We start from the raw sequence: 27,362 nt of genomic DNA, 5'->3' as shown, positions 1-27,362 counted from the left end.
GGCGGGGAGGGACCGGACCGGACCGAGCCGGGGCCACGGCCCCCCGCCCCGAAACCCCGCTGAGCCCGAGGTGAGGGGCGGGGCCAGGGCTGACACGGGCGGGGGGTCCTGGGGGCTGGGGGACGTGTGGGGACAGGTGGCAGGAACGGGAAGAGGGGTACAGGGGGAAAGGGGTGGGCGGAATGGTGGGAAGAGGAGACGGAGTGGAGGAAGTGGTGGGGAGGGGGCTGACAGGAAAGGGGTGACAGGGAGGGGGTGTTGGGTTAGAGACCTGGTAACAGGAATAGAGAGATGACAAGACTAGATCAGAGTGACAAGGAGAGAGAGGGGATAGAGTTAGAGGGGGTGACTAGGAGGTGATGAGGAGAGGAGGTGTCAGGTCCAGAGATGGCTGACAGGAGAGTGACTGGGAGGAGTAGGTGACAGACATAAATGGGGGTGACCAGGAGAAGGTAACAGAGGAGGGGGGCTCTTAGGACCTGAGAAGAGAAAAGTAGAGATGGTGTCAAGATGGGAGAGTTGATGGTAGCAGAAGGCATGAATCCCCCAAAAACTCAGGTTCTGGAATGGTTTCAGGAGTTACTACTGAGATTCAAAGGGGGGGCAAGGGCCCACAGGACCCTGGTTACCCAGGACCTAGTTATGCAGAGAGGAGTAGATGGGAAGTGAATAGGCCTCAAGGAAGGGCCCATTCTTGCAGAGTAAGGAAGCTCTGCTGGGCAATAGGGTCTAGGGGTGTCAGGCAATGTTTCATCAGCCCTGGCTAGGTTATCCAAAGGTTGGTGTTTGGGCCAGATCTCTCGCAGTGTCCAGCACTGTAGCCCAGCAGTGGGGAGGAAGTGGTGATGGTTGTCTGATTCCTGGTCACATAGATGCCAGTCCCTGGCCCTGCAGGCCCTGCTTTTGAGGACACATAGAAGAAGCAAGGCTTGAGACTTTAGGGTCCATGGGAAGAGCAGGCCCCAATTGCAAGAGTATGATGTGAAGGATCCTGGGGAGCCAGAAGACTCATGAGGCCTGTGATTGTGTTTGACTTCTTGTCCTGGACCCCCCATTCATCCTACAGGACCCTTTTAGGCCTCTTGGGTTCTCTCAAGTCACTTCAGAGTAAAGTTTTTTTCTCTTTTCTCAGGGCAGCTTGAGAGGGGGCGGGCAGCAATGACTGTTCAGGAAGTGGGTGAGGTTGGCCTGTTGGGCTTGTACTGCTTTCTTTGACTTTATCCTGGTTACCCCCACCTGAAGCTGGAAGATATATTTGGGAGTCTGAATACTCTCCCATCCCCCCCTTTCCTCTCCACCCCCCCCCCGCCCTCCCCTACCTGCCACTCTACCCTAGCCAGCTTAGCCAAAGGTGCTTGCAAGCCAGAAGAGGGGGGCTGAGCTTGCTGTTTTCATGCTGGCTGTTATAGGGGGAGGGGCAGGCCTAGTGGGATCGAGAAATCCTGGGGTGCAGCTCTGTGTCCCGTGTCCCACTGTGCAATGACGTTGTGTGTGTGCGTGTGTGTGCCCATGTTTGTGCGCGTGCGTGTGCTCATGCACGGCCCTGTGGCAGTACCGAGTATGAGCTCTTGCCCTAGACATGCCCCTGCCTGTTCCCTGCCCAGGATCTGGGGAGATGACTGCACCTGGCAGGCCTGGGGTGCAGAGTGGAGTGGGCAGCTGTCCCTTAGGACACTCAGCTCCCTAATTCTTCCGTAGTGCCTGGCCACATGTGGTGTCTAGCGTGATGAGGGAAGGTGGGGTGGAGAGATCCACATCATAGCCAAGTCACCTCCATGTCTGTGGCTTAGTGCTCGGGTATGTGTGTGCATCTGTGTCTGTGGGCTTGGTGCTCGGGTATGTGTGTGCATCCGTGTCTGTGTCTTGCTGCTCAGGTATGTGTGTGCATTTGGATGTGTGGCCCTCTAGTTGATGACTGTAAGAGTAAGCCTGCCCTGTGATCATGTGACAGGCACACACTGAAGTGGTTAGGAGCACTGGTTCTGGAGCCAGAGTGCCTCAGTTCAGATCCTTGTCTGCCTCTTCCTAGCTGGCTTAATCTCAGTCGAGTTACTTAACTCTCTGCACCTTGGTTTCCTCAAATATACAAGGAGGCTGATAGCAATTTCCCCCCCAGCCCCCCCAGCCCTGGCCTTTTGGGGCTGTTGAAAGATGAATTTTAAAAGGCAAGTTTACCCTGAGTGCTAATGGCTCATGCCTATAATCCTCACTACTCAGGAGGCTGAGATCTGAGGATTGTGGTCCAAAGCCAATCTGGGCAGGAAAAGTCTGTGAGATTCTTACTTCCAATAAGTGGGAAGTAGAGTTGTGGCTCAAGTGGGAGAGCACTAGCCTTGAGGAAAACAAAACAAAACAAAACAAAAAGCTCAGGGACAGCACACTCAAAGACTTTAAGTTCAAGCTCTGAGAATGGCACCAAAAAAAGGGAGGGGAGGGGGCAAGCCTAGCTCAGGGTTCAAGACCAAGTGAGCAATCTGTGATTGTGAACAACAGTGCCCCCTCATGCTTCCTGGGGGCACTCAGCGTGTACATGTCCCTGACAGAGAAGAGCAGAGTACGATGTATAGGGTCAGGGGACCCAGGTGCCAGTGTGGATCTGGATGCCCGGGGCCCACATGAGTTAAGTGTAAGCCAGAGAGAAGAAGGCCTTGGGGACCATGGAATAGAGGCAGTTGAGTCAACAAGTCTTGGGGCACCCCAAGTCTGGGGGTATTTCCTAAGTTGCTCCCTGTCGGCTCTCCCATTTTCCAGGTCCACAGAAGATGAAGCCGATGAAGAAGGCATGCACTAGTCTTTCAGGTCCTGGTAGTGGCAGCAAGTCCCCACCAGCCACCAGGGCCAAGGCCCTAAGGCGGCGAGGGGCTGGAGAGAGTGACAAGCCAGAGGAGGAAGAGGAGGAGACTCAGCCACAGCAGCAGCCTGGGCCAGAAGAGGCTGAAGAGGGCGAGGAGGAGGAGGCCGCTGAGCGGGGTTCTGGGTCTGAGGGGCCTCCCCCAGAACTACATCCCAGTGACCCAGCCTCAGGCCCAGCCGAGGACCCCAAAGGGGATGGGGAGGCAGGCCGCTGGGAGCCCTCACTCAGCCGCAAGACAGCCACGTTCAAGTCTCGAGCCCCTAAGAAGAAGTACGTGGAGGAGCACAGTGCTGCTGGTGGGGGGGTGACGGGGGCTCCTGAAGAGCAGCAAGAGCGGACCCCTGAGGAGGCCAGTGTCCTGGGGGTACCCCCCCAGCCACCTGCTTCCACCCGCTCCTCTTCCACTGACACAGCCAGCGAGCACTCGGCCGACCTGGAGGAGGAGTCTGCTGAGGCCTGTGGTCCAGGGCCCTGGCCTCCGGGTGGCCCCAGTGGTGGCTATGACCTGCGGCAGCTGCGGTCCCAGCGGGTGCTGGCGCGGCGTGGTGATGGCCTCTTCCTGCCGGCAGTGGTGCGCCAGGTGCGCCGAAGCCAGGACCTAGGTGTGCAGTTCCCTGGCGATCGAGCCTTGACTTTTTACGAGGGGCTTCCGGGCAGTGGCGTAGATGTGGTTTTGGATGCCACGCCACCACCAGGTGCGCTGGTGGTGGGCACAGCCGTCTGTACCTGTGTGGAACCCGGGGTGGCAGCCTACCGTGAGGGTGTGGTGGTGGAAGTGGCCACGAAGCCAGCTGCCTACAAGGTCCGCCTCAGCCCTGGCCCTGGCTCCCAGGCAGGCCCACCAGGCTCCCTGCCACAGCCCCAACCGCCGCTTCACAACCGGGAGCCCGAAGAAGCCGTGTGGGTGGCCCGCTCCAGCCTGCGCCTGCTGCGGCCCCCCTGGGAACCCGAGGTCCTGCTGAGGAAGCCCCCCATTGGGCCTGAAGAAGAGCAAGCCGAGCCGGGAACCACCCTGCCGCCCTGCCCAGCTCCCCTGGACCCCAAGCAGCCTGAGGATGCTGAGGTCTCCAAGATTAGCTTTGGTGGTACCCTGGGCGTCCACTGTGAGGAGGGTGAGGAGAAGCACCCACCAGCCCTGGGCACCCCAGCCCTGCTCCCACTGCCCCCACCCCAGCTCCTGTCCCCACCCCCCAAGTCCCCAGCCTTTGCTGGCCCTGGTCGCCCTGGGGAGCAGCCTTCGCCCTGCCAGGAAGGGAGCCAGGGTGGCAGCCGGAGCAGCAGTGTGGCCTCGCTGGAGAAGGGGGCCGCCCCAGCAGCCCGGGCCCGCACCCCACTGACGGCTGCCCAGCAGAAATACAAGAAGGGCGACGTGGTCTGCACACCCAATGGCATCCGCAAGAAGTTCAACGGCAAGCAATGGCGGCGGCTCTGCTCTCGTGATGGCTGCATGAAGGAGTCACAGCGGCGAGGCTACTGCTCCCGCCACCTGTCCATGCGAACCAAGGAGATGGAGGGCCTGGCAGACGGCGGGCCTGGTGGGGCCGGGCGGCCGGCTGGTGTGGCAGCCCGGGAGGGCAGCACCGAATTTGACTGGGGGGACGAGACATCAAGGGACAGTGAGGCCAGCAGTGTGGCTGCCCGGGGTGACTCACGCCCGCGCCTGGTGGCCCCCGCGGATCTGTCACGCTTCGAGTTTGATGAGTGTGAGGCAGCCGTGATGCTCGTGTCGCTGGGCAGCTCCCGTTCGGGCACGCCCTCCTTCTCCCCCGTCTCCACGCAGTCGCCCTTCTCGCCCGCCCCCTCGCCCTCACCTTCGCCCCTCTTTGGCTTCCGCCCGGCCAACTTCAGCCCCATCAACGCCTCGCCCGTCATCCAGCGCACAGCTGTTCGCAGCCGCCACCTGAGTGCCAGCACCCCAAAGGCTGGCGTGCTGACGCCCCCCGACCTGGGCCCCCACCCGCCGCCACCTGCCCCCCGAGAACGTCATTCCTCCGGCATCCTTCCCACTTTCCAGACCAACCTAACTTTTACCGTGCCCATCAGCCCTGGGCGGCGCAAGACCGAGCTGCTGCCCCACCCAGGGACATTGGGGGCCCCTGGAGCAGGAGGTGGGGGTGCTGCCCCAGACTTCCCTAAAAGTGACAGCTTAGACTCTGGTGTGGACTCAGTGTCCCACACGCCTACCCCCTCCACACCGGCTGGCTTCCGGGCTGTGTCACCTGCCGTGCCCTTCTCACGCTCCCGCCAGCCTTCACCGTTGCTGCTGCTGCCCCCGCCTGCCGGCCTGACCTCGGATCCAGGGCCCTCCGTGCGCAGGGTGCCCGCAGTGCAGCGGGACTCGCCCGTCATCGTTCGCAACCCTGATGTACCACTACCCTCCAAGTTCTCTGGAGAGGTGGGCACAGCCGGTGAGGTCCGGGCTGGGGGACCTGGGCGGGGCTGCCGGGAGACTCCGGTGCCCCCTGGGGTGGCCAGTGGAAAGCCTGGCCTGCCCCCACCTCTGCCGGCTCCTGTGCCCATCACTGTGCCTCCAGCCGCGCCCACCGCTGTGGCCCAGCCGATGCCCACCTTTGGCCTGGCTTCGTCACCCTTCCAGCCTGTGGCCTTCCATCCCTCACCCGCTGCCCTGTTGCCGGTCCTTGTGCCAAGCAGCTATACCAGCCATCCTGCCCCCAAGAAGGAAGTCATCATGGGCCGGCCTGGAACAGGTAAGAGGGCAGGTGTGTGTGGTGAGGGGGAGGAGGGGTCCCTTTAAACAAGGCCCCTTTCGACTTGGGCTCTAAAGAGGGAGGGGTAGCCCACCCTAGGAGGGGCTCAGGGGAGGCTGGCCTCCTCTCTGCACAGATGTTACAGTACAAACCCTTGTCAAGCAAGGGCAGTGCTAAATACTAGATTATCTAACCAGATTTCATACTGCTCCATCATGCAGCACTTACCACACACATTTCGAACAGGTTGTAAACAGCTCAGTTTATCTTCACAACTAGGCGACCAGGTGGGTGCCATGATTGTGCTTGTTTAGAAGAAACTGAGGCCAGGTTAGTGACTTGCTGGGGGTCACATGGCTCATCAGCCCGAGGGCTCTCTTGCACACTGAGGTCGCTGACTCATGACCAGTGGGCTGTGGTTCAGGGTAACCGATGGGAAGACTGCGGCTGTCTAACAGGTGTTGCCTCGGGCAGTGGCAGGACCAGGGCTGAAGGGAGCCAGGGGTGCTGCTGGCACTCTCCCAGGTGTGAATTCAGCCTGCCACTTTTAGGATGGGCTGGGAAGCGGGGAATTGGAGAATGAGTGGGAGTCAGTGGAGCTGAGCCTGGAAGGCTGGAGATGATGGGCGGTGTGAAAGGCTGTGTGACTAGAGGGCCTAGCCTGGAATGCAGACTGTGGCATTGCTTCTGAGATGGTGCTGGAGGGCTCAGGGGCCCAGGCCAGCCTGGTGCTGAGGACCCAGCCCTGCTGGTACTCATCACGTAGTCCCTAGAGTAGACAGGACTGTCCCCACAGAGTGACAGTCTATAGAGTTTGTCAGGGATGAGGTGATCAAAGCCTAGGATCTAGGCTGAAAAATCAGGAGAAGACTGAATCACCACCCCCTACCCCCCCCCCCCCGCAGGGCAGATAGCTGTGAGCTCAGTAAAGCAGGCAGGCTGATAGACAGACAGGACCTTCAGGCAGAGAAAAGTCTGCAAAGGCCTTGAGGCAAAAGTAGAGCATTGCAGCCAGCCAGGTGGCTCCCATCTGTAATCCCAGCTACTCAAGAAGCTGAGATCTGGGGAACACTGTTAGAGGCCAGCCCAGGTCCTGAGTTCAAGCCCCAGTACTAGAGAGGAGATGGGGGGGAGAAGGAGATGATTCTAGGTTTGGAATCTGTGAAGCCAAGAAGCTCTGGAAGGTAGTTGAGTGTTGGGATGTCAGTGGTTGGATTGGTGAGCAAGGTTCAAATTGGAGACAGCCATTAGGAGACCTGTGAACTTTATCCCCAGGGCAGTAGACAGTCAGAAAAGGTTTTGAGCAGGCTTCACCTCTGTGTCACCAGGGGATGTTGAAGTCCCTGAGACGGAGGTCGGCGCCCTGAAGGAAGGTGTCTGGGTTGTGGATGTGGGAAGGACTTGCTGTGGCTTGGGCCGGGACAGGGGCCAATTCAGGAAGGAGCTAGGCCCTGCCCTTCCAGAGAGCTCCAGCCCAGGCCTGTCTCTCCGAGGCACAGGGACGTGGGCCTGCCTGCCTGCCTGTCTGCCTGTCATGGGCTGTGTTTTACCCTTCCCCCAACTCTGTTTGCATCTGTTACTGTAGTTCACAGCAAAATTTCTCCAGGGAAGATTTCTGTCTCTGCAGATAAAGAACCTACATCTGAGGAGCTCTAACCACCCCATTGCCCTCCTCCCATGGCATCTCTAGTGACTCTCACTGGTACCTAGGAAGGGTTGGCATTGCTGCCTACTAGGGCAGGCCCATGAGGGACTATTGCCACATTATTATTATTATTTTGGTTGGTCGTGGGGCTTGAACTCTGGGTCTGGGTTCCCCAGCTCTTCAGCTCAAGGCAAGCGCTCTACCAGTTGAGCCACAGAGCCACTTCCAGTTTCCTGGTATTTAATTAGATATAAGAGTCTCACCGACTTTCCTGCCTGGGCTGGCTTTGAACCTTGATCCTCAGATCTTAGCCTCATGAGTAACTAGGATGACAGGTGTGAGCCACAAGTGCCCAGTACCACCATTTTCCAGATGAGGGAAAGTAAAGCCCTGAGAAAAGAAGAATTGTGACCCAACTCACCCAGCCAGGCTAGGGGGGGACAGGACTGGGCTTTGAACTAAGTCTCGTAGTCTCTCACTACCAAGAATTGCAGTAGTAATGACTTCCAGAGCAAAATTGCAGGCCAAGGTTAAGTGACTTAATCCAAGGTTACCCAAATAAGAGCGAAAAAGAGAGAGAGAGAGAGAGAGAAAGAGAGAGAGGGAGAGAAAGAGAGAGGGAAGGAGAGAGAGAGAGAGAGGGAAGGAGAGAGAGAGAGAGAGGGGGAAGGAGAGAGAGAGAGGAGAAGAAACAAGATTTAAACCTAGGTTATCTGGCTCCAGCTCCCAGGCTCTTAAGTACTTGTAAGAGTAATGAACTTGTAAGAGTTATGATGATGATAGTGATGGTGATAGTCATTCCTTATTGATCATATATATGAGCCCAGCTTGAGGTCCTTTCCTCCAAACCACATGGTATTGTGAAGCAGTGATTACCAGCCCTTATTGTCCAGGGGTAGGACTGAGGTTCCGGCCTCTTTGTTGGAGGCCACCTGGCTGTCAGAACTTGTCCAGTGCCTGTCCTAGCAGTTCTGAACCTTCCTGACAACACCCAGGCTGAGGTATCCTGCTGCCCACAGGTGCCAGCCAGCTGCCTTTCATTCTCCTCCCAGAGGCTTCCCTCACCCTCCAGAGGCACGCACTTTGGGGTGTACGCCCTCCAAGGCCCAGGTAGGGGCAGAACATGCCCAGTGGCACAGTGAGGCCATAGTCCTGGCCCTTTCTGCCCTCGGTGCCACCTGACCCTCCATGGGAGGGCAGCAGGTGTGAGGGGGTGGCCCAGGGCAGCCTGCCTGCTCTGCCCCCCGCCAGGCATTTGCTTCCGCTGGGGGACATGCTGGGGCAGGCTGCCGGCATTCTCTACATTCTGCGCATGGCATGGCCAGCCAGCTGTCTTGCCACCTCCCTCCGACTCTTCCTGACCACTCCTCCCACCTCCCAGAGTCTATAGCCCCCCGCCTTGGGGGCCAGATGTCTCAGCCCCATTCCTGGCATGGTCTCCCTCCCAGCTTCCTGCATGGCTTCCCCTTATTGACAAGAATTCGTCCCTCCTCCTGGGCCTCTATCCCACTGTCTGAGCTCCTGTCAGTCTCCAAGCTACTGGGTGGCCGTCTTTGCCTGGGTTCCTATATCTCTCTATTCCTTATTTCTGGGTCTTTGTGTCTCTTTGGTCCTCTTTCTGTCCACTTAACTCTCTCTGACTCTGGCTCTGTATTTATACCTTTCTGGGTTTTTCCCTCCTGGACTTAGTTTTGGTCAAATCTTTCAGTACAGCCTCTTCCTACCTTGGCTCCTAAGTGTTGGGAGCCTGTGTCTCTGGGCCTGCCTTGGCCTCCTACCTGGTCTTCCCACTTCCCCTCTTCAGCAGTCTTGCTGTACCCATGCCAACCTCCTGCCCCAACCCTGTGCACACTCAGTGTTTATCTTAAATCAGTGAGCAGGTGCTAAGCACCAGGTCCCCGGCTCCTGCATTGGGGAGTGTTGTGAGGGTGTCTAGACCAGGAACCCCCCTGCTGCTTCATACATGAGCTGTTCTCTGTTACCTTAAAACCTGCTTGAAAAATGTCAGGATCCATCTTGCAGATGCATCTACCATCCAAGCACCTGTTCCCCAGACCAACAGGAAGGCGGGGGTTGTATGGGCCAAGCTAGGAGATCCTGCTGTGGGAGGTGGCAGGAAAACAGCTCCCATGCCCACCCACCCACTAGAGGGCATGACCTCCAGCCCCTGTGCCAGCTCACAGTACCCACCAAGTATGCTCAGGCAGGTGGGGAAAATGAGACAGAGTGGGACGAAGGAGCTTGAGCCTCTTAAATCCAAGTGCTTTCCACTACAATTTCCATTTTCTCTCGACCTCATAGACATCACTAGAAGTCAGCTTCTTCCTCATTCCTCTGCCAGGTCCCTGGCGGAGCAGTTCTATGGCAAGTGGGTGGGGAAGGCAGACAAGATGCTGGCACAGATAAGGATGAGCCAAAGGAGGTGTTGAGCCAGATGACAGGGGCAGTCAGTGGCTCATGGGAACTCGGGAGGACGGTTCAGGTAGGCTTTTCATTGGAGACAGTTGAGTTGAAGTATGAGGGGTGAGCAGATTTCAGGGGGAAAAACAGGCAATCCAGGCCAAGGTACCTGTATGAGCAAAGGGCACAAGAGGTGAAAGTGCATGAACTAACCCATGCTAGCTGAGGTCAGAGTTGACACTAGAACCCAGGCTTGGAGGATGAATGTCATAGAGGGACAGGCTTAGGCAGGGGAGGTTTGCATTGTGCCCACACCTATAATTCTAGCTACTCAGGAGACTGAGATCTGAGGATCCTGATTCAAAGCCAGCCAGGCCAGGAAAGTCCATGAGACGTGTGTGTGTGTGTGTGTGTGTGTGTGTGTGTGTTTGCCAGTCCTGGGGCTTGAACTCAGGGTCTGGGCTCTGTCCCTGAGCCTCTCTGTGCTCAAGGCTAGCACTCTACCACTTGAGCCACAGCACCACTTCAGGCCTTTTCTGTTTATGTGGTACTGAGGAATTGAACCCAGGGTTTCATGCATGCTAGGCAAGCACTCTTCCACTGAGCCACATTCCCAGACCTCCATGAGTTTTTTTTTTTTTAATTGTGAAAATACCATACAGAGGGGTTACAATTACATGGGCAAGATAGTGATCCATGAGACTTGTCTCCAAGTGGAGCTATGGCTCAAAGTGGTGGAGCAGCAGCCTTGAGCACAAATGCTCAGGGATAGCATCCAGGCCCCAAGTTCAAGTCCCAGGACAGGCACACACACCAAAAAAAGTTAAGAAAAAGATTTAGAACAGGGAAGGGAAGAGGTTGGATATGACCCGGGTGTCAGTCAGTGACCCCAGGAGACTTCCCTGGAGAGGAAGGAGGCCGGAGCGTTCCCGGGAGAGACCCCGGCTCCGGGCGCCGGGCACGGAGGGCACAGGCTGCCCCCTGGCGGCGGCCCGCGGCGGGAGGGGGGCGCGCATGCGCAGCGCGGGCGGTGGGTGCGTCCCGGGGCCCTGGGCGCCCAGGCATTAATGGCTCCATTAGTGGCCGGGAGGGAGGCGCATTAGCGGCGGCGACGGCGTCTGGCTCCCATTACCACCGGCGGCAGCGGCTGCACCGCAGGCGGCTGGACCCCAGCCCGATGCGCCGCCTCCTCCGCCCGCACCCCGTCCCCTGTTCCCGCTCCCCGCGAGGGCGCGGGCAGGGAACCCCAGTCTCCCAGTTTTGGCAGAAACGCTGATTGTGAAGTGGGGCTGGCGAGCTCAGGTCTCTCAGCCGCGCCACCTCCCGACTGCAGGGTGGTGGCCTTCCCCGGGAGCCGTTCTCCCGCGAGGCAGGGGTGCACGCGGGGCCTCGGGGACCCAGAGGGGCACTGTGTGAGGACCGCGCCCAGCCCCCCTCTGCACCCCGGGGTGCGGGTTCCCGCGCACCCCTGGGGGTAGGCCCGGCGGCGGGCCTCCGTCTTTCCCATTGGCCACCCTCGCGCCCGCCCGTAGCCGATTGGCCGAGGCCCGTGCCCCCCGCCCTTGCTCGATTAACCCCTAAGGGAACGCGGGTTCCCGCCCCCCCCTCCCCGGGCGCTCGGGTGCCAGCTGGCCCGCGCCCCACCGCGGCCCGCGTGGGTGTCAGGCCGGCCGGGCGCCCGCCCGCCCTCCGAGCACAAAGCGGCTTTGTGGGGCCTGCCGGGGACTGGCTGGGGGCCAGGCAGCGAGTGGAAAATCTCGTGAGCGCCGAGAGAGGAGGGGAACGCAGGGCGGCGCCCCCTCCCCGGCCCGGGCCCCGGCGCCTCCCCCAGCTCCGGCTTCTGTACATCCCCCCTCCCCGCCTGCACCTTCCCCCTTCCCCGGGCCCGCCCTCCACCTGCATGCTGCCCCTCTCCTGATCCCTGGGGACTCTTCCCCCCTGCCTCGCTTTCCCCCCTGGTCCCCCTGCCTACCCCAGCCCCACTCACACTGACTCACCCTGACGCTATTTTTAGCCCCCCATCCCTCCGACAGCAGTGCCAGCCCAATCCTGGGCTCGTTCCCCAGGCAACCCTGGCCGTCGCCGACGCCGCTCGGGTGGGTGGGTGGGTGGGTGGGTGTGTACGTGGAGAGCGGGTGAGGGGAGCTGGGGACACAAGGGTGGTAAGCCGAGGCGGGCACCCCGCCTTTGAGAGCTGGGTGGGGAGCTGCGGGTCGGCGGGGGCGCGGTGCCTCGCGGGCTCAATAAAAGGGGCCCGTGAGTTCAGAGTGAGTCTGCCGGTCCCTGGGTCTGTCGGCTTCCCTGGCTGCCTGCCCCGGGCTTCTGGGCAGGCCTCAGCCTGCACCACCCCGGGTGGCTGTCGGTGTTTCTGTCTGAGCTCCCAGTCCCCGGGCCGGGGTGGAGTGTTATGGTGGGAGTTGTTTAGTTTGGGGCTATTTGGAGGTGGTGCAGAGGGGTGACTGTCATCACAGTCCTGCCCAGTACCTGCCTTGAGAGAAGGTTGGCTGAATACCTCCTCTGGGGCGGGGCTGGGGCCCTGGTTTGGGGAACCCTCTCAAGCCTTTTCCAATTTGGGAGGCCCTAGTTAGGGTTGGAGATGACTAGAGAGAGGAAGCTGGTGGGGATAGGACCTGCTCCCTCCCTTTCAGTGCTAATCCACCCCCACCCAGGGTTCCTCCACTCTGAACAATAGAAGCTAAGTATAGGGCTGGCCAAGTGCCCAGGGCAAGGGGAGGGGGAACCTTCCCATTGGGGATTCCCACCCCTCCCTGTCAGGCAGGGCCCCCACTTGGTTGTGCCCGGCCCCTGAGAGAGGCCTCTTCCCATCCTCCCCCCCCCACACCCTGGACACTGTTTTCTACCAGATGTGCAATCTTCCCAGATGTGTGGGGCCCTCTTTCCCTGCTGTGCTCTATATGCCTGGCTCTTTCTCACCCAACAGAAGTGGCAGAACAGGGCTCTTCTGAGCACTGCCCCTGGGCTCCATTGCCGTGGGGAAGGGGTTAACTTGAACAGTAGGTGACTCACTTCACCGGTGGGGAGAGAGTGGGGAGAGGTGGGGGCAGTGGTGGGGAGATAGTGGGTCACATTGATTTCTTCCTCACATTGCAGTCCCTGGGGCAGTGAGGTAATGGAGGGTCTGAGTCTAGGGCTGCGTAGAGGAGGGGGCAGTCACCTAATAGTCCCACTGGAAGCCCCTCCAGGCTCTTAGCCAAGTGTCTAGCCTTGCCATCTCTGGAGGTCAGAGAACTATAGACCTTTCTTTCCCCTTGGGATCAGGTTACCTGGTTTTGCCCCCTCTCCATGCCTTCACCTCTGTTTGGATGGACAGGCTGAGCAAAGTTTACTACTACTCTTGTCAAAGATCTAACCTATGCAGAAGCCCCAGGGTCCTCTTGGGTGATCCAAGGCTTCTGCCTCTGCCTAGTGGGCCCCAGACCCTCCTGTGTTGCCACACGTGCCTGCTCACCTTTCTGTGCTTCTGTAGTCACCATTTGATCTTGTTCTATTTCCTGCTGTGTTCACCTTGAGATCTAGTTTTGAGTCATAGGAAGAGCACTTGAATTGAGAATCCTGGGCTGTTAAAATCCTGGCTTGCAAGAGCCTGCACAGTTAATTCAGTCTCTGGGCATATAAAAGTGGACCTTCCTAGGTGGCAGTGAGGATATGATGACAAGATAAATATAAACAATTTTGTATGTCGTCTAGCCCGTATTATCCCTAGACCATAGCAGCCCATTTCCTTTCTTCTTTTTGGCCCTTTTTTGGGGGGGCGGGAAGGTAGGAGGTGGGGATGTTATATAGCCCCACAGCCGTTTTTGTTGTTGTTGTACTGGGGTTTGAACTAAGGGTTTTTGCTTTTGATGGCTATAAGGCTATCACTTGACCCTGCCCTACCCCCCCTCACTTTTTTGCTTTATTTTTCTAATGGAGTCTATTTGCCTGGGCTGGCCTGCAGCTGTGGTCCTTTTGATCTCCACCTTCAGTATATATGGGATTGCTGGAGTGTCACCATGCCTGACTGTGGTCTCCTTCCCACACTGGTAGGTAGAGTGGTAGAAAGCCAGTGTTGTATTCCTGATGAAGCTGGGTACTGAAGTCTACTGCTCCTGCAGGTAGATTAGAGTATGGGGGTCAGTATACTGGTGTCAGTGAGGGTTAAGTGTGTTGGTGACAGAGTACAGTACAAGTCCTAGGAAGGCTGTGGAAAGTCTGAGTGTGGACAAGCAGTGGTTGTGCTGAGGTCCTCCCGATAGCTTGTCTTTGATTTATATGGGCTGAAGTGTAATGATAGTGTTTGTTGGGAAGACATGTGTGACAGTGCATGTGCCATGTGAGGTGAAGATGAGTGTGTGATGGTGAGCAGGTGTGGGCTGTGACTTCGTGTATGACAGTATGGGGCCCCAGTAACGGTGTGTAAGCTCTAATGGGTGTGGCACGAAAGTATGTCTACGATGTGCGTGCGCGCGTGCGTGTGAGCGCTGGAAGGGCTCTGGTGGCTCGCGCAACTCTGCGCTATGGGTCTATCCAGCGGGGCCAGGGTGCGCCCAGGTAGGTCGCGCCGCTGGCGAGCTCGTCCCCCGGCGCTCGGGACACAGCACTACCCTCAACTCGGGCCTCCGCAGCGCGGCGCCCCGAGCAGCCCCCCTGGCTCGCGGCCTTTGCTGCAGTGCGCCCTCCTTGCCACCCTCCCACTGCAGGCCCGCCCCCGGCCGGCTCGGAGCCAACCGAAGTCCGCCCCGCCCTGCTTGTATTTGCATATGACTGACGTTCCCCCGGGGCGGCCAATGGGGGCGGGCGCGGCGGGGCCTGACCCGCGCGCGGCGGCAGCAGCCAATAGGCTCGCGCGCGGGGGGCCGGGCTTGTGCGGAAGGCCGCGGGGGAAGCGGGGAAGGGGCGGGGGGAGACGCGGTGGGGGGAGGGGAGCGCGTAGTAGTGGCGGGGCGGGGAGGCGGCGGTGGTTCGGCGCGGGGCTCGCTCGGAGCGCACGGACGCACGCACGCTGGTCCGTCTGCCCGCCCGGGGCCTGAGGTCGACCCGGCGCTGAGCCGCGGGCCTTGGGCCCGGAAAGGCGGGGCGGCAGCGTCGGCAGCCGGGGCGCGCGGGGCGAGAGCCGTTACCCGCCGGAGCTTCGAGGGAGGGAGGGAGCGAGCGAGCCAGGCTGCGAGCAGGGAAGGGAGGGGGCCACCCCCGCGCACGCGCGCCGCGCCCCGCCCCAGCCGCCCCGCCCGCCGGACTCCGCGAAGGAGGAGGGAGAGGGAGGGGGCGGCGCCGATGGCCCCCGGGCCGCGCGCCCCGTGACGGCCCCCGCGCGCGCCTGGGGGCGGGGCGGGGCCGGCGCGCGCTGACCTCCCCCGCCCCCCGGGCGGCGGGAGGGAGGCGGGCGGCGCTCTGCGCAGGCGCGCCCGGCGGAGACCCCCGCGGGGGGCGGCCGGCGGGGGGCGGCCGGGGGGGCATGCGGCGACGGCCTCCCGCTCCCCCCGGGCCGGAGCGGCGAGGGCCCAGAAGCCAGCTGTGGGCGGAGTGGCGTCGGCCGCTGAGGAGGCGCGAGCCCCCGCCGGGCACCCCCTGCGCCGGACCATGTATTCGGCCCACAGACCCCTGATGCCCGTGTCCGGCGCGGCCTCCCGGGGCCTCGGCATGTTCGGTCAGTAGCGCCCGCGTCGCGGGACTCGAGGGGTCAGGGTGTCGGGTGCTCAAGTGCGGAGTAGCGGCGCCGGGGCGCTACTACGAGCACGCAGAGAGTAAAGGGGCGACGGGAAAGTTGGCGCCCGGCGGGGCGGAGTGGTTAGAGACGGCGTGGGGCGCGTGGCGGAGCGCGGGGAGTCGGGAGCACCTGGAGACAGGTGTGGCGCGCAGAGGATGGATGGGACAGGTCGGTTGGGATCGGAGGCGCGGGGCGCCGAGTTACTGGTTCTGCCTTCTAGGTTGGAGACCGGGTGGGGAGAGGGAGGCGTGGAGGGGCTTTGGTGGAGCAGTGGCCTGAGGACAGTTGTGGGCCAGAGTGTTCGTGGAGTGTTTGCCGAGAGGCGGGGACACCTGGGCGGTAGTGCACCTGGGGGAGGGGGCAGGACCTGAGGACTCCTCTTTGTCTTCGTCCCTTTCCCAGAAAATTGGGAGGCCCGATGAGGAGGACCCTTTGTGGAGATAGGAAACGGTCCAGGTCCTTGTGACAGTGTTGGAGGGCCCATCATGCTTTGGGGGGCCCCAGGGGCAGAGGACAGGGTAGTCACAAAGTCTTGAGTGCCTTCCAGGACTGTCTTCTGGGTGCTTGTCCTCAGGTTCCTTAAGGGCTTTGTCGGTCCCTGAGAGTCCAGTGTTGATGCCAGTTTCCTCCCCCAGAGCTCCCTGAGAGCAAGCTCCTGGAGGCTTTTTGGGATTTGGGGGGGCGGGTCAACTTAGGTCAGGTTGCTTTGGATCAAGGGAGTCCTGGAATGATGGAGAGCTGGGCTAGGGCGTTTCCCTCCTTCCCTCTTCCCTGAGCTGGGGCCTCTCTGCTGCTCTGCTGGTTCCACTTCCCCGGAAGGGAGCTGCCCATGAGAGGGGAAGCCCACCCCTTGCCTTGGTCCGCCCCAGAGGTCCAACAGGGGTGGTCCCAGCCCTGGCCTTGCCTCCTTCCACCTACCCGAGGTCCCCCACAGCTCCCTCATGAGCGAATTGTCTTTCTGTATAGAGCTTCAAGGAAACACCTGGCACTTTTTGCCTTCCCTGGGCTGAGATTTGGAACAATTTTCCTCTGCCCCATTGTCTGTGCTTTTTCTTAGGAGTTTACCACACCCTCACCTCTTTCTGGGCAAGGAGGCTGGGTGTTGGGCTCTAGGTAGATATTCGGAGGATTTGAGGGAGGGGAGCCTCGGATGGTGGGTTTTTTTAGGGGGCAAAGGGAAGATGAGCAGTTCCCCCCCCCTCCAGGGCACTGCCTGTCTGGCTCCCTGGGGTTTTTTTGTGGGGGGAGGCAAGGAGGAGGTCACATACCAATGGATAGAACTAGAGGAGAGGGGTGATAGGACCAGCTTTTTCAGGAAAGTGAAAGGGACTAAGGCCAGTGTCAGCAGGTAGCATGGTTGCTGAGGATGTTGTGATGGGGGGGGGTCCCCAGACAGTAGACAGTGTGGGGCATGGTAGCTGAGTGTGACCTGGTTTGTGGCAGGAGCCAGTTCTCTGGCTTGGTCCCTGGTGACAGGGCTGGTAGAGGTTGGGAGGGAGGAATGGGACCTGAGTACCATTTCCCTTCCCTGCTTCTGTTCTCTCTCCCCACCCCCACTTCTTTCTCTGCTGTCTGTCTGTCTGTCTGTCTTTCTTTGTTGGTCATGGGGCTTGAACTCTAGGCTTTGACCCTGTCCTTGAACTCTTCTGCTCAAGACACAACACTACTTCTGGTTTTTTGGGTTTTTTTTTGTGGTTAATTGGAGATTAGAGTCTCATGGATTTTCCTGCCAGGGCTGGATTTGAACCATGATTCTCAGATCTAAGCCTCCCCAGCATGTTTCTTTTTAAAAATAAAACTAGATGGCTGGGAAGGTGGCTCAGTGGTAGAGTGCTTGCCTTGCTGCATGCATGAGGCCCTGGGTTTGATTCCTCAGCACCACATAAGCAGAAAAAGCCGAAAGTGGCGCTGTGGTTCCAGTGGTAGAACGCTAGCCTTGAGCTGAAGAGCTGAGGAACAGCGCCCAGGCCCAGAGTTTAGGCCCAATGACTGACGAAAAAAAAATTAGAGACTTTTCAGGGAGGACTTCTTCCTGAATAAGATCTCACTGATGGGTCCAAGAGGCTAGGGAGGGGCAATGAGGCATAAAGGGGGTGGGGCACTTCATCTAGGGTCAGGACCAAGGTCTCCTGTTGCTTGCCTTACCTGGATCCTCCCCATAGTGTGGACAAACGTGGAACCTCGCTCTGTGGCCGTGTTCCCCTGGCACTCCTTAGTCCCTTTCCTGGCACCCAGCCAGCCGGACCCCTCTGTGCAGCCCAGTGAGGCCCAACAACCTGCCAGCCACCCAGTGGCCTCCAACCAGAGCAAAGGTGAGGAATTGGGGGCTGTAGGGAAGGATGGGGGTGGGGGCAATCAAGGGGTCCCTGGAGCCTTCTGATGGACCTAATCTGCTTCTAGAACCTGCTGAGTCAGCAGCTGTTGCTCATGAGCAGCCACCAGGAGGCACAGGAAATGCTGACCCTGGGCGGCCCCCTGGGGCCACATGCCCTGAGAGCCCAGGGCCTGGACCCCCACACACTTTGGGGATGGTGGAACCTGGTAAAGGTCCCCTTCCTACTACTGAGGAGGAGACCCCTGGCCCCCCGGGAGAGCCCCGTCTGGACAGTGAAACAGAGAGCGACCATGATGATGCGTGAGTGTTCCAGGGCCTGGGACAGGTTGGGGGGGGAGGAAGGCGGCCGCAAGAGATCATGGCCTCCACCGTTCCTTGTGTCCCATAGCTTCCTGTCCATCATGTCTCCCGAGATCCAGTTGCCTCTGCCACCTGGAAAACGGCGGACCCAGTCCTTGAGTGCTCTGCCTAAGGAACGAGACTCATCTTCTGAGAAAGACGGACGCAGCCCCAACAAGGTGCCTGCTCTTCCTGACCCCCTGCTCCCATTGTGGTCACCCAAGCTTGTCTGTGTGGTTCTGACTGTCCCAATCTGGACTGTGTGTACTGCAGCGGGAGAAGGACCATATCCGTCGGCCCATGAATGCCTTCATGATCTTCAGCAAGCGGCACCGGGCCCTGGTCCACCAGCGTCACCCAAACCAGGATAACCGGACTGTCAGCAAGATCCTGGGCGAGTGGTGGTATGCCCTTGGGCCCAAGGAGAAACAGAAGTACCACGATCTAGCCTTCCAGGTAATGCCTCCTCTCCTTGGCTCCTCCCAGTGTCCTCATTGGGGCGGGTGAGTGAAGGGTCGCCCTGCCCTTTCCTGCCAGGTGAAGGAGGCCCACTTCAAGGCCCACCCAGATTGGAAGTGGTGCAACAAGGACCGAAAGAAGTCCAGCTCAGAGGCCAAGCCCGCGAGCCTGGGGCTGGCAGGAGGGCACAAGGAGACGCGGGAGCGGAGCATGTCGGAGACGGGCACTGCGGCCGCCCCTGGGGGTTAGTCAGCTCTTGGCTCCCCCACCCTCCACCTCTCCCTGAGAGCTGCCCGCTATCCTCTTGCTTGCTCACCCCCTGGCCCGGCAGCTCCTCTGCTTTGCTGTTTTTGAGGACTCTCCTCCAAAAAGGAACTGGCAGTTGCAATGTGTCAAGAAACCAGAGAGGCACAGATAGATAAGATACCGAAACAATCTCATTATCAGCTACCACTTACTGAGCATTTACTACACACCAGGAATCCATAAGACTCACATTCCCTTAGAGTCAAAACTCATACCTCATTTCCAGTTGAGGAAAGAGGCTCAGAAAGAAAGAGTCACTTGCTTCAAGTCATAGGCTAGAAAGCAGCACAGCTAGAACTGAAACCTCAGATCAGTTGGCTTCCCATCTCAGGTGGTACTTCTGCTGCTTTTAGAGTACCTAGTGGTGGTCTAGAGTGCTTCTTTGGCATGATCCTATGGATATGGCGCTTCATCTCTCTGAGATGGAAGGACCAAGGCCCAGGCTAGTGGTTAGCTAGCTGACACACACCACATGGACCTGTCTCTGGCTTGCTCACTCTTAGAAAATGTGCTCCTGGGGAGTAGGCTTGCTTTTCCTGTAGCCCTAGAGGTCAGGAACCAGCAAGAAGGAGATGCTAGGGTGATGGTTAGTGGGTTTTGTTTTGTTCTGTTTTTATTTTTTTTTTCCCCACCAGGTGGCCCAGGAGTTCTGGCTTGCTTCTACCCAGTACCTAGAAACATCTCTGGGTAATTTGGCCAGTTCAGGTGCTGGCAGGAAGAGCGCTGGTTCTGACAGCCTCTCCTTCTGCTTTGCAGTGTCCTCTGAGCTCCTGTCAGTTGCAGCCCAGACACTCTTGAGCTCAGACAGCAAGGCTGCAGGGAGTGGCCCATGTGGAGCAGAACGGCTGCATGCTGTTGGGGGCCCTGGCTCGGCCCGGCCGCGGGCCTTCTCCCACAGTGGTGTGCACAGCCTGGATGGCGGGGAGGTAGACAGCCAGGCGCTGCAAGAACTCACTCAGGTTTGGGGTCTGGGCCACCAGGAGGAAGGATGGGCAGGGAGGGTTGCCTGAGGCTGCAGACTGCTGAACCCTGCCTGCTCCTTGTTCTGCAGATGGTGTCTGGCCCCACATCGTACTCGGGCCCAAAGCCTCCCACCCAGTATGGCACTCCGGGCCCTTTCGCAGCTCCTGGTGAAGGAGGCGCCTTGGCGGCCAGTGGGCGGCCCCCACTGCTACCCACCCGAGCCTCTCGTTCCCAGCGTGCAGCCAGCGAGGACATGACCAGTGATGAGGAACGCATGGTCATCTGTGAGGAGGAAGGGGACGATGATGTCATTGGTGAGCAGGCTGAAGGTCAGCGGGTGGGTGAATGGGACCCTGGCTTCGGGGCCTGTTCCTGACTGTGGCATCCGTTCTGGCTTTGCTGAGAAAAGATTCATCCCAGCCAGCAGGAAACCTGGGCAGATGTTTATAGCCCTGGACTCAGGACTGGCCTCCTAGACAACACTCACTGTCTACGCAGGCAGAGCCCAGGTTCCAGATTATCCCCTCCTTGGTACCTCTGCCCTCACCCCTCGTCCATGCTATTTCCTCTGCTTCTTCAGCTGACGATGGCTTTGGCACCACTGACATTGATCTCAAGTGCAAGGAGCGGGTGACTGACAGTGAAAGCGGCGACAGTTCTGGGGAGGACCCAGAGGGCAACAAGGTGAGGCTTGGTGCTGGGACATGGTGCACACACCTGGATGGGAGAAATGCACCTGTGGGTGTGTGTGTGTAATGCAGGGTAAGACGAAGGTCGAGAGCACAAGCTTCGGGGCCTGTGTGGAGCTGGATCCCATTCAGGCTGACAGGTTGTGCTCCTGATAGGCTGAGGATTGGTGTTCAGAAGCCTGAGTTCCCCTGACCATGGGGTCTCTTCTTCCTTCAACCCAGGGCTTTGGCCGTAAGTTGTTCTCACCTGTGATCCGCTCCTCTTTTACCCACTGCCGTCCCACACTGGACCCTGAGCCACCAGGTCCCCCGGATCCACCTGCAGCCTTTGGGAAAGGCTATGGTCCCACATCATCCTCTTCCTCCTCACCTGCCACCACCTCAACCTCTGTAGCCAACTCTTTTTCACTGGGCTCTGGAAGCTTCAAGGCCCAGGAGTCTGGTCAGGGCAGCACAACAGGCCCCCTACGGCCACCACCCCCTGGACCTGGAGGCCCTGCCACACCTTCCAAGGCCACACGGTTTCTACCATCGGACCCTGCCTCCTTCCGGCGCAAGAGACCTGAAAGTGTGGGCAGCCTGGAGCCATCAGGCCCCTCTGTGATTGCAGTGCCTCCCAGCGGGGGAGGAACCATTCTGCAAACACTGGTCCTGCCCCAAAACAAGGAGGACCGGGAGGGCAGCGGAGCCCGTGTGCCCTCAGCTTCTGCCCCATCACTGTCTTACGGGGCCTCGGCAGCACCTCTGTCCCGCCCTGCAGCCACCATGGTCACCAATGTGGTTCGGCCCGTCAGCAGCACTCCGGTACCCATCGCCTCGAAGCCCTTCCCCTCCTCTGGCCGAACCGAGGCATCTCCAAATGACACAGCAGGTGCCAGAACTGAGATGAGCACTGGCTCCCGGGTGCCCGGGGGCTCCCCGCTGGGGGTCAGCTTAGTCTATTCGGACAAGAAGTCAGCAGCTGCCACCTCACCTGCCCCACACTTGGTGGCTGGGCCCCTGTTGGGCACTGTGGGGAAAGCCCCTGCCACTGTCACCAACCTGCTGGTGGGCACCCCTGGCTATGGAGCCCCCGCACCCCCTGCTGTTCAGTTTATTGCCCAGGGAGCGCCGGGCGGTGGCCCCACTGCAGGCTCAGGAGCAGGTGCTGGAAGCGGCCCCAATGGGCCAGTACCCCTGGGCATCCTGCAGCCAGGGGCCCTGGGCAAGGCTGGGGGAATCACCCAGGTGCAGTATATACTGCCCACGCTGCCCCAGCAGCTTCAGGTGGCACCTGCCCCAGGACCACCAGCTCCTGGGGCCAAGGCAGCAGCTCCCACTGGCCCCGCACCCACCACCAGCATCCGTTTCACCCTCCCACCCGGCACCTCCACCAACGGCAAGGTCCTGGCTGCCACTGCACCCACTCCTGGCATCCCCATCCTGCAGTCTGTACCCTCCGCCCCACCCCCTAAAGGTGAGGCCTGAGCTGGGCAGCACAAGCCTTGTGGCCACCAACCTGCTGAGCTTTCTTGTGACCTTTTGTTTTTTTGCCTCTTGCAGCCCAATCAGTTTCTCCCGTGCAGGCCCCGCCCCCAGGTGGCTCAGCCCAGCTGCTGCCGGGGAAGGTGCTGGTGCCCCTGGCTGCCCCCAGCATGTCAGTACGGGGTGGGGGGCCTGGCCAGCCACTGCCCCTGGTGAGCCCACCTTTCTCAGTACCTGTGCAGAATGGTGCCCAGCCACCCAGCAAGGTAAGAGCATCCTACTTATCTCCCCTGTACCCCATGTCTGTCTGCCTCTTTCTGGGGCTCAGTCTGGTGTCTTGGTTGATGTCAGCATCCTGCCCTGTTCCTCCTGTCAGTTCTTCACTCTGTTCCTTAGTATGGTCTGCACCTCTTTTTTTTCCCCCTGGTCCTTAGGCTTGAACTCTAGAGGACCTGGGTACTTGTCTCTGAGCTGCTTTTGCTCAGAGCTAGTGCTCTTATCACTTGAGCCATAGCACCACTTTCAGCTTTTTCTGAGATAAGAGTCTCACAGACTTTGTTTCTTGCCCCAGCTGGCTTCGAACCACATTCGTCAGATCTCAGGCCCCTGAGTAGGATTATAGGCACAAGCCACTGGCACCCGGCTTAGCCTCTACCTTTTGCTGTCATCTTCCATCCTGAATCGTCTCCCTGTTCTGAGTCCCTCACTTCTATTTAGCTTCTTGCCCCGCCCGCCTCTAGGCTCACCTCCTGCCTGTGGGTGTTTCTGTCCACAGATCATCCAGCTGACACCTGTGCCCGTGAGCACACCTGGCGGCCTGGTGCCGCCCCTGAGCCCAGCCTCGCTTCCTGGACCCACCTCCCAGCCCCAGAAGGTCTTGCTGCCTTCCTCTACCAGGTAAACTGCTAGTGCTGCCTAGAGCCAGGGCACAGGTAGGCTGGGCTGGCTGCTTCAGTCACTCCTCCTCTTTCCTCCCTGTGGCAGGATCACCTACGTGCAGTCGGCAGGCGGGCACACTCTGCCTCTGGGTACCAGCCCTGCGTCCAGCCAGGCTGGAACCGTCACCTCATACGGGCCCACGAGCTCTGTAGCACTCGGCTTCACCTCACTGGGGCCCAGCGGCCCCGCCTTTGTGCAGCCCCTGCTCTCAGGTGAGAGGTGGCATGGCAGGCAGTGCCAGGGACCCAGGGTGCAGCTGACGTAGCCCTGGCCCTGACGTAGTCTTCTTCCTCTCTCTCATTCTCGGACTTCCTCCCAGCAGGCCAAGCCCCTCTCCTGGCTCCTGGCCAGGTGGGCGTGTCACCTGTGCCCAGTCCCCAGCTGCCTCCTGCCTGCACAGCCCCCGGAGGCCCCGTGATAACTGCGTTTTACCCTGGCAGCCCCGCCTCCACCTCGGCACCCCTGGCCCAGCCAGCCCAGGCCCCACCAAGCCTGGTCTACACCGTGGCCACCAGCACCACCCCACCTGCTGCCACCATTCTGCCCAAAGGCCCACCAGCCCCTGCCACTGCCACCCCCGCCCCCACTAGCCCTTTCCCTAGTGCCACAGGTGGGTGTCCGGCTGATCCAGGGCAGGGTTTCCGAGTTGGGGACCCAGAAAGTGGGTGTGAGTCAGGCATGGCTCAGCAAATACCCTTCTCACCACCAGCAGGCTCCATGACCTACAGTTTAGTGGCCCCCAAGGCCCAGCGGCCCAGCCCGAAGGCCCCCCAGAAAGTGAAGGCAGCCATCGCCAGCATTCCCGTGGGCTCCTTTGAAGCAGGTGCCTCCGGGCGGTCTGGCCCTGCACCCCGGCAGCCTCTGGAGCCTGGCCCCACCCGGGAGCCAACTGCCCCAGAGTCTGAGCTCGAAGGGCAACCCACACCACCGGCCCCTCCGCCACCCCCAGAGACCTGGCCTCCCGGTGCCCGGAGCAGCCCCCCTCTCCCCCTCCCAGCCGAGGAGCGGCCAGGAACCAAGGGCCCCGAGACCATGGTGAGTGCTGAGCAGACAAGTGCTGCTACCACCCCCCCTCCCCCTCCCCCCCACACCTGTGTGTCCCGTGTGTGTCTGTCCCTGCTCCTCTCCCAGCTCTGCATCCTGGCCTTCCTGAGGCCATGGACTGGGTCTTGATGGGCGGGGGTGGGGGGTGGGGGTGGGGGTTACCCTGGCATATCTGAGGCCAGGTGTGTTCTCCCTTTCTGTCCTCATCCCAGCCCAGCAAATTCTCCAGCTCATCTTCTGACTGGCGGGTCCCTGGGCTGGGCCTGGAGAGCCGGGAGCCCCCCACTCCTCCCAGCCCAGCCCCAGCCCCGGCCCCAGGCAGTAGCAGTGGTGGCAGTCTGGAGGGCAGTGGTGGAAGGGGGGCTGGAGACACCCCAGAGCGCAAGGAGGTGGCTGGTGCTGGCAAGAAAGTGAAGGTGCGGCCCCCGCCCCTGAAGAAGACCTTCGACTCAGTGGACAAGTGAGCAGGGGCTGGCGCCTGGCTTCGTGGGCGGGGCTGGGGGTGGAGAGAGCAGCCCAGGCCCGGGCAGGGGAGGTGAACCTGCCGGCCCCCCAGCAGGGTCCTGTCCGAAGTGGACTTTGAGGAGCGCTTTGCTGAGCTTCCCGAGTTTCGGCCGGAGGAGGTGCTGCCCTCCCCCACGCTGCAGTCTCTGGCCACCTCTCCCCGGGCCATCCTGGGCTCTTACAGAAAGAAGAGGAAGAACTCCACCGGTAGTGCTGGCCCCGGGTGGGTGGGGCTGGGGGTGGTGGTGAGCTTTGAGGCTACTTCTGCTGAGTCTGCTTCTGTCGGTCAGACCTGGACTCGGCGCCCGAGGACCCCACCTCACCCAAGCGCAAGATGAGGAGGCGCTCCAGTTGCAGCTCCGAGCCCAACACCCCAAAGAGTGCCAAGTGTGAGGGGGACATCTTCACCTTTGACCGCACAGGTACGTGGGGCCGCAGACCTGGAGGAGTGGCGGAAGGCTTCCGGAGGCCAGCAGGCCCCTCTCTGACCCCTGCGTGCCACAGAAAACCAGCACTGGGGCTGGGCATGCCTCGTGGCCGGGAGGTGCAGCCTGCCACTGTAGCCTGGGCCTCCCTGCGCTCAAGCAGGTACCGAAGCTGAGGACGTGCTGGGGGAGCTGGAGTATGAGAAGGTTCCCTACTCATCGCTGCGCCGCACCCTGGACCAGCGCCGCGCCCTGGTCATGCAGCTCTTCCAGGACCATGGCTTCTTCCCATCAGGTAAGGTCCTCAGCAGCACATCTCACCTGCCTTCCCCAGCACCTGTGCTTTTGGTTTGGTTTTGTTTGAGACAGGGTCTTGCTATGAGCCTGGAATGCTCTGTAGCCCCAGGCTGGCCTCAGGCTCATGATCCTCTTGCCTCAGCCTCCCAAATGCTAGGATTACAAGCACTCATCCCCACTTGGTTCCTACTGTGGTTTTGTTCCCAGCTCAGGCCACGGCAGCCTTCCAGGCCCGCTATGCCGACATCTTCCCATCCAAGGTTTGTCTGCAGCTGAAGATCCGTGAAGTGCGCCAGAAGATCATGCAGGCAGCCACCCCCACAGAGCAGCCCCCTGGAGCTGAAGCCCCCCTCCCTGGACCACCTCCAGCTGGCACTGCTGCTACCCCTGCTCCCACTCCCAGCCCTGCTGGCGGCCCTGACCCCACCTCCCCTGGCCCGGACTCTGGCACTGCCCAGGCTGCCCCGCCACTGCCTCCACCCCCAGAGCCAGGGCCTGGACAGCCTGGCTGGGAGGGGCCCCCCCAGCCCTCTCCCCCTCCCTCTGGCCCCTCCACAACTGCCACCGGCAGGTGAAGGGTCCCTGGGGAGATCCTGGACCCATAGTACCCCCTCAGGACATGGACAGTGGAGGTGGCAGGAGTGGGGGGATGGGATGGTTGCCCCCCTCTCCTCTAAAGCCATGTCGTCCTTTCCAATCCAGGTGGGCGGCATGAAGCCTGCTCCCCTTGTATATACTCCCGCCTCCCCAGGTTCCTCCCCATGATGGGGAGACAGCTGAGGGAAGGCAGGGGCACAGCCTCCACTGGGCCCCTGTACATAACCTGGAGTGTGTGACCTTCAGAGCTTTTCACCTGTACTTTATGCAAAATGGCTCGTGTGAGGGCTGCAAGCTGGAGGGCAGGGTGGGCCTCGGGCCCCAGGGAGGTGCCTGTGGAGTAGGGGGGAGTTCATGCACCCCTTTTTCCCCCAGAGGGGCTGGACTCAGGTTAGTTTGGGGTCGGGGCTCCTGTACTTTTGCCACAGGCACGGGGAGGATTCTTCCTTACCCCCTCTGCCCTCCCAACTTGGGTTGTACTTTCTAAGAAGGTGATTCCCCACCCTGTCCCCGTCCCCAGAACAAAACATGTTGATCATGTGCAATATTTCTTACTGTGCCGAGAAGAAGCAATGACCGAGATTAAAGCTGTTTAACACACTGGGTGGCTGCTGGCTTGCTCTGCAGTGGGAGGTGTTGTCCCCACATGTCTATGGAGCAGTGGACTCTCCCAAAAGGTGGGTAGCAATTCCAAGAGCATCCCAGCATCAGAGACCCTGGACTGGTGCGAGCCCGTCTGTAGTCTGGACATCACAATGCCCACTCTGCCCTTCTCAGCCGTCTGGCCTGTGAGCGTGGGAGAGGTCTGTGATGGGGGCTGTCCATCCGTACTGTTCCTGGAATCAGGTTTTACTTCAGAAAATAGACCATTCAGAGGCAGCCTTGAAACTGGTCCTCCCAGAGCACTGGGCCACTGACACCTGCTGCCCCCGTGTGGCCTTAGCCAGCACAGCAGCCAGAAATGAAACTACTTATTGCATCGCCAGCCAAAATTACACGGGACTTGAACCTGCAACCCTTGGTACACCACTATTATTGAGGAGGATCTGGAAGTGGCATCTGAGCAAGGGCCAGAGCACCGGGAATTCACATCCAGGCTTGGCCTGGACCCTCACAGGATAAAGCTGGCAAATTGGTTCCATCCAGTGTGTTCACTGGGCAGCATCTGCTCAAGGCATTCAACATGACATCAGGAATTCGCCTGGCTACAAAAGCCAGTGTGCTTTGATGAGTGACTTCTGCCTCAGGCAGAAATAGAGGTGTGAGCCAGGTGCTTGTGGCTCAGGAGGCTGATATGTGAGGATCATGGTTCCAAGTCAGCCCAGACAGGAAAGCCCATGAGAGTCTTATCTGTAATTAGCCACCAAAAGACTGGAAATGGAACTGTGGCTCAAAGTGGTAGAGTGAAACCCTTGAGCAGAACAGCTCAGGGACAGCACCCAGGCTTGGAGTTCATGCCCCAGGACTGGCACCAAAAAAAAAGGCTTGGTTGGGTGCTGGTGTATCATGCCCATAATCCTAGCTACTCCGGAGGCTGAGATCTGAGGATCATGGTTTGAATCCAGGCCAGGCAGGAAAGTCCGTCAAGACTCCTCTCTCCAATAAACTACTCAGAAAGTTCCAGAAGTGGTACTGTGGCCCAAAGTGGTCTAGAGCACTAGCCTTGAGCTATAAAGAAGCTCAAGGA

The 27,362-nt window shown here is 59.9% G+C and overlaps 1 protein-coding gene across 3 annotated transcripts; it reads left to right on the top strand.

The window, feature by feature from the left end:
* On the top strand, positions 1–26,276 carry Cic (capicua transcriptional repressor). 3 transcript variants are annotated; one of them, XM_013032686.1, is made up of 21 exons: positions 1–70; positions 2,752–5,562; positions 17,477–17,626; positions 17,715–17,949; positions 18,038–18,167; positions 18,262–18,444; positions 18,526–18,691; positions 19,510–19,712; positions 19,805–20,030; positions 20,297–20,400; positions 20,628–21,861; positions 21,948–22,135; positions 22,645–22,766; positions 22,854–23,020; positions 23,131–23,418; positions 23,521–23,843; positions 24,065–24,312; positions 24,412–24,563; positions 24,647–24,778; positions 24,945–25,076; positions 25,286–26,276. In XM_013032686.1, exons 2-21 carry the CDS (start codon positions 2,763–2,765, stop codon positions 25,651–25,653), a joined length of 7,551 nt encoding a protein of 2,516 aa, XP_012888140.1. In that variant the 5' UTR covers positions 1–70; positions 2,752–2,762; the 3' UTR covers positions 25,654–26,276. The 3 variants fall into 3 exon arrangements, with proteins under 3 accessions (XP_012888140.1, XP_012888142.1, XP_012888141.1); XM_013032688.1 differs by lacking the exons at positions 1–70; positions 2,752–5,562 and adding an exon at positions 15,116–15,254 and having other exon boundaries at positions 24,409–24,563; XM_013032687.1 differs by lacking the exons at positions 1–70; positions 2,752–5,562 and adding an exon at positions 15,116–15,254 and having other exon boundaries at positions 23,128–23,418; positions 23,518–23,843; positions 24,409–24,563.
* Positions 26,277–27,362: the final 1,086 nt, after the last annotated feature.

Source organism: Dipodomys ordii, unplaced genomic scaffold, assembly GCF_000151885.1.
Source record: "Dipodomys ordii isolate 6190 unplaced genomic scaffold, Dord_2.0 Scaffold156, whole genome shotgun sequence".
In the NCBI taxonomy this organism is placed as follows: Eukaryota; Metazoa; Chordata; class Mammalia; order Rodentia; family Heteromyidae; genus Dipodomys; species Dipodomys ordii.
Note: the sequence above shows the minus strand (reverse complement) of the source record. Positions and strands in the feature narration are given on the sequence as shown.

What these genes read in the sequence shown, in the direction of transcription:
- Cic (XM_013032686.1), top strand. Translation starts at nt 2,763, where the DNA reads ATGAAGCCGATGAAGAAGGCATGCACTAGTCTTTCAGGTCCTGGTAGT. An exon ending in CGCTGCAAGAACTCACTCAG is followed by an intron (nt 19,713 to 19,804) that starts GTTTGGGGTCTG and finishes CTTGTTCTGCAG; the next exon opens with ATGGTGTCTGGCCCCACATC. An exon ending in GTGCCCAGCCACCCAGCAAG is followed by an intron (nt 22,136 to 22,644) that starts GTAAGAGCATCC and finishes TTCTGTCCACAG; the next exon opens with ATCATCCAGCTGACACCTGT.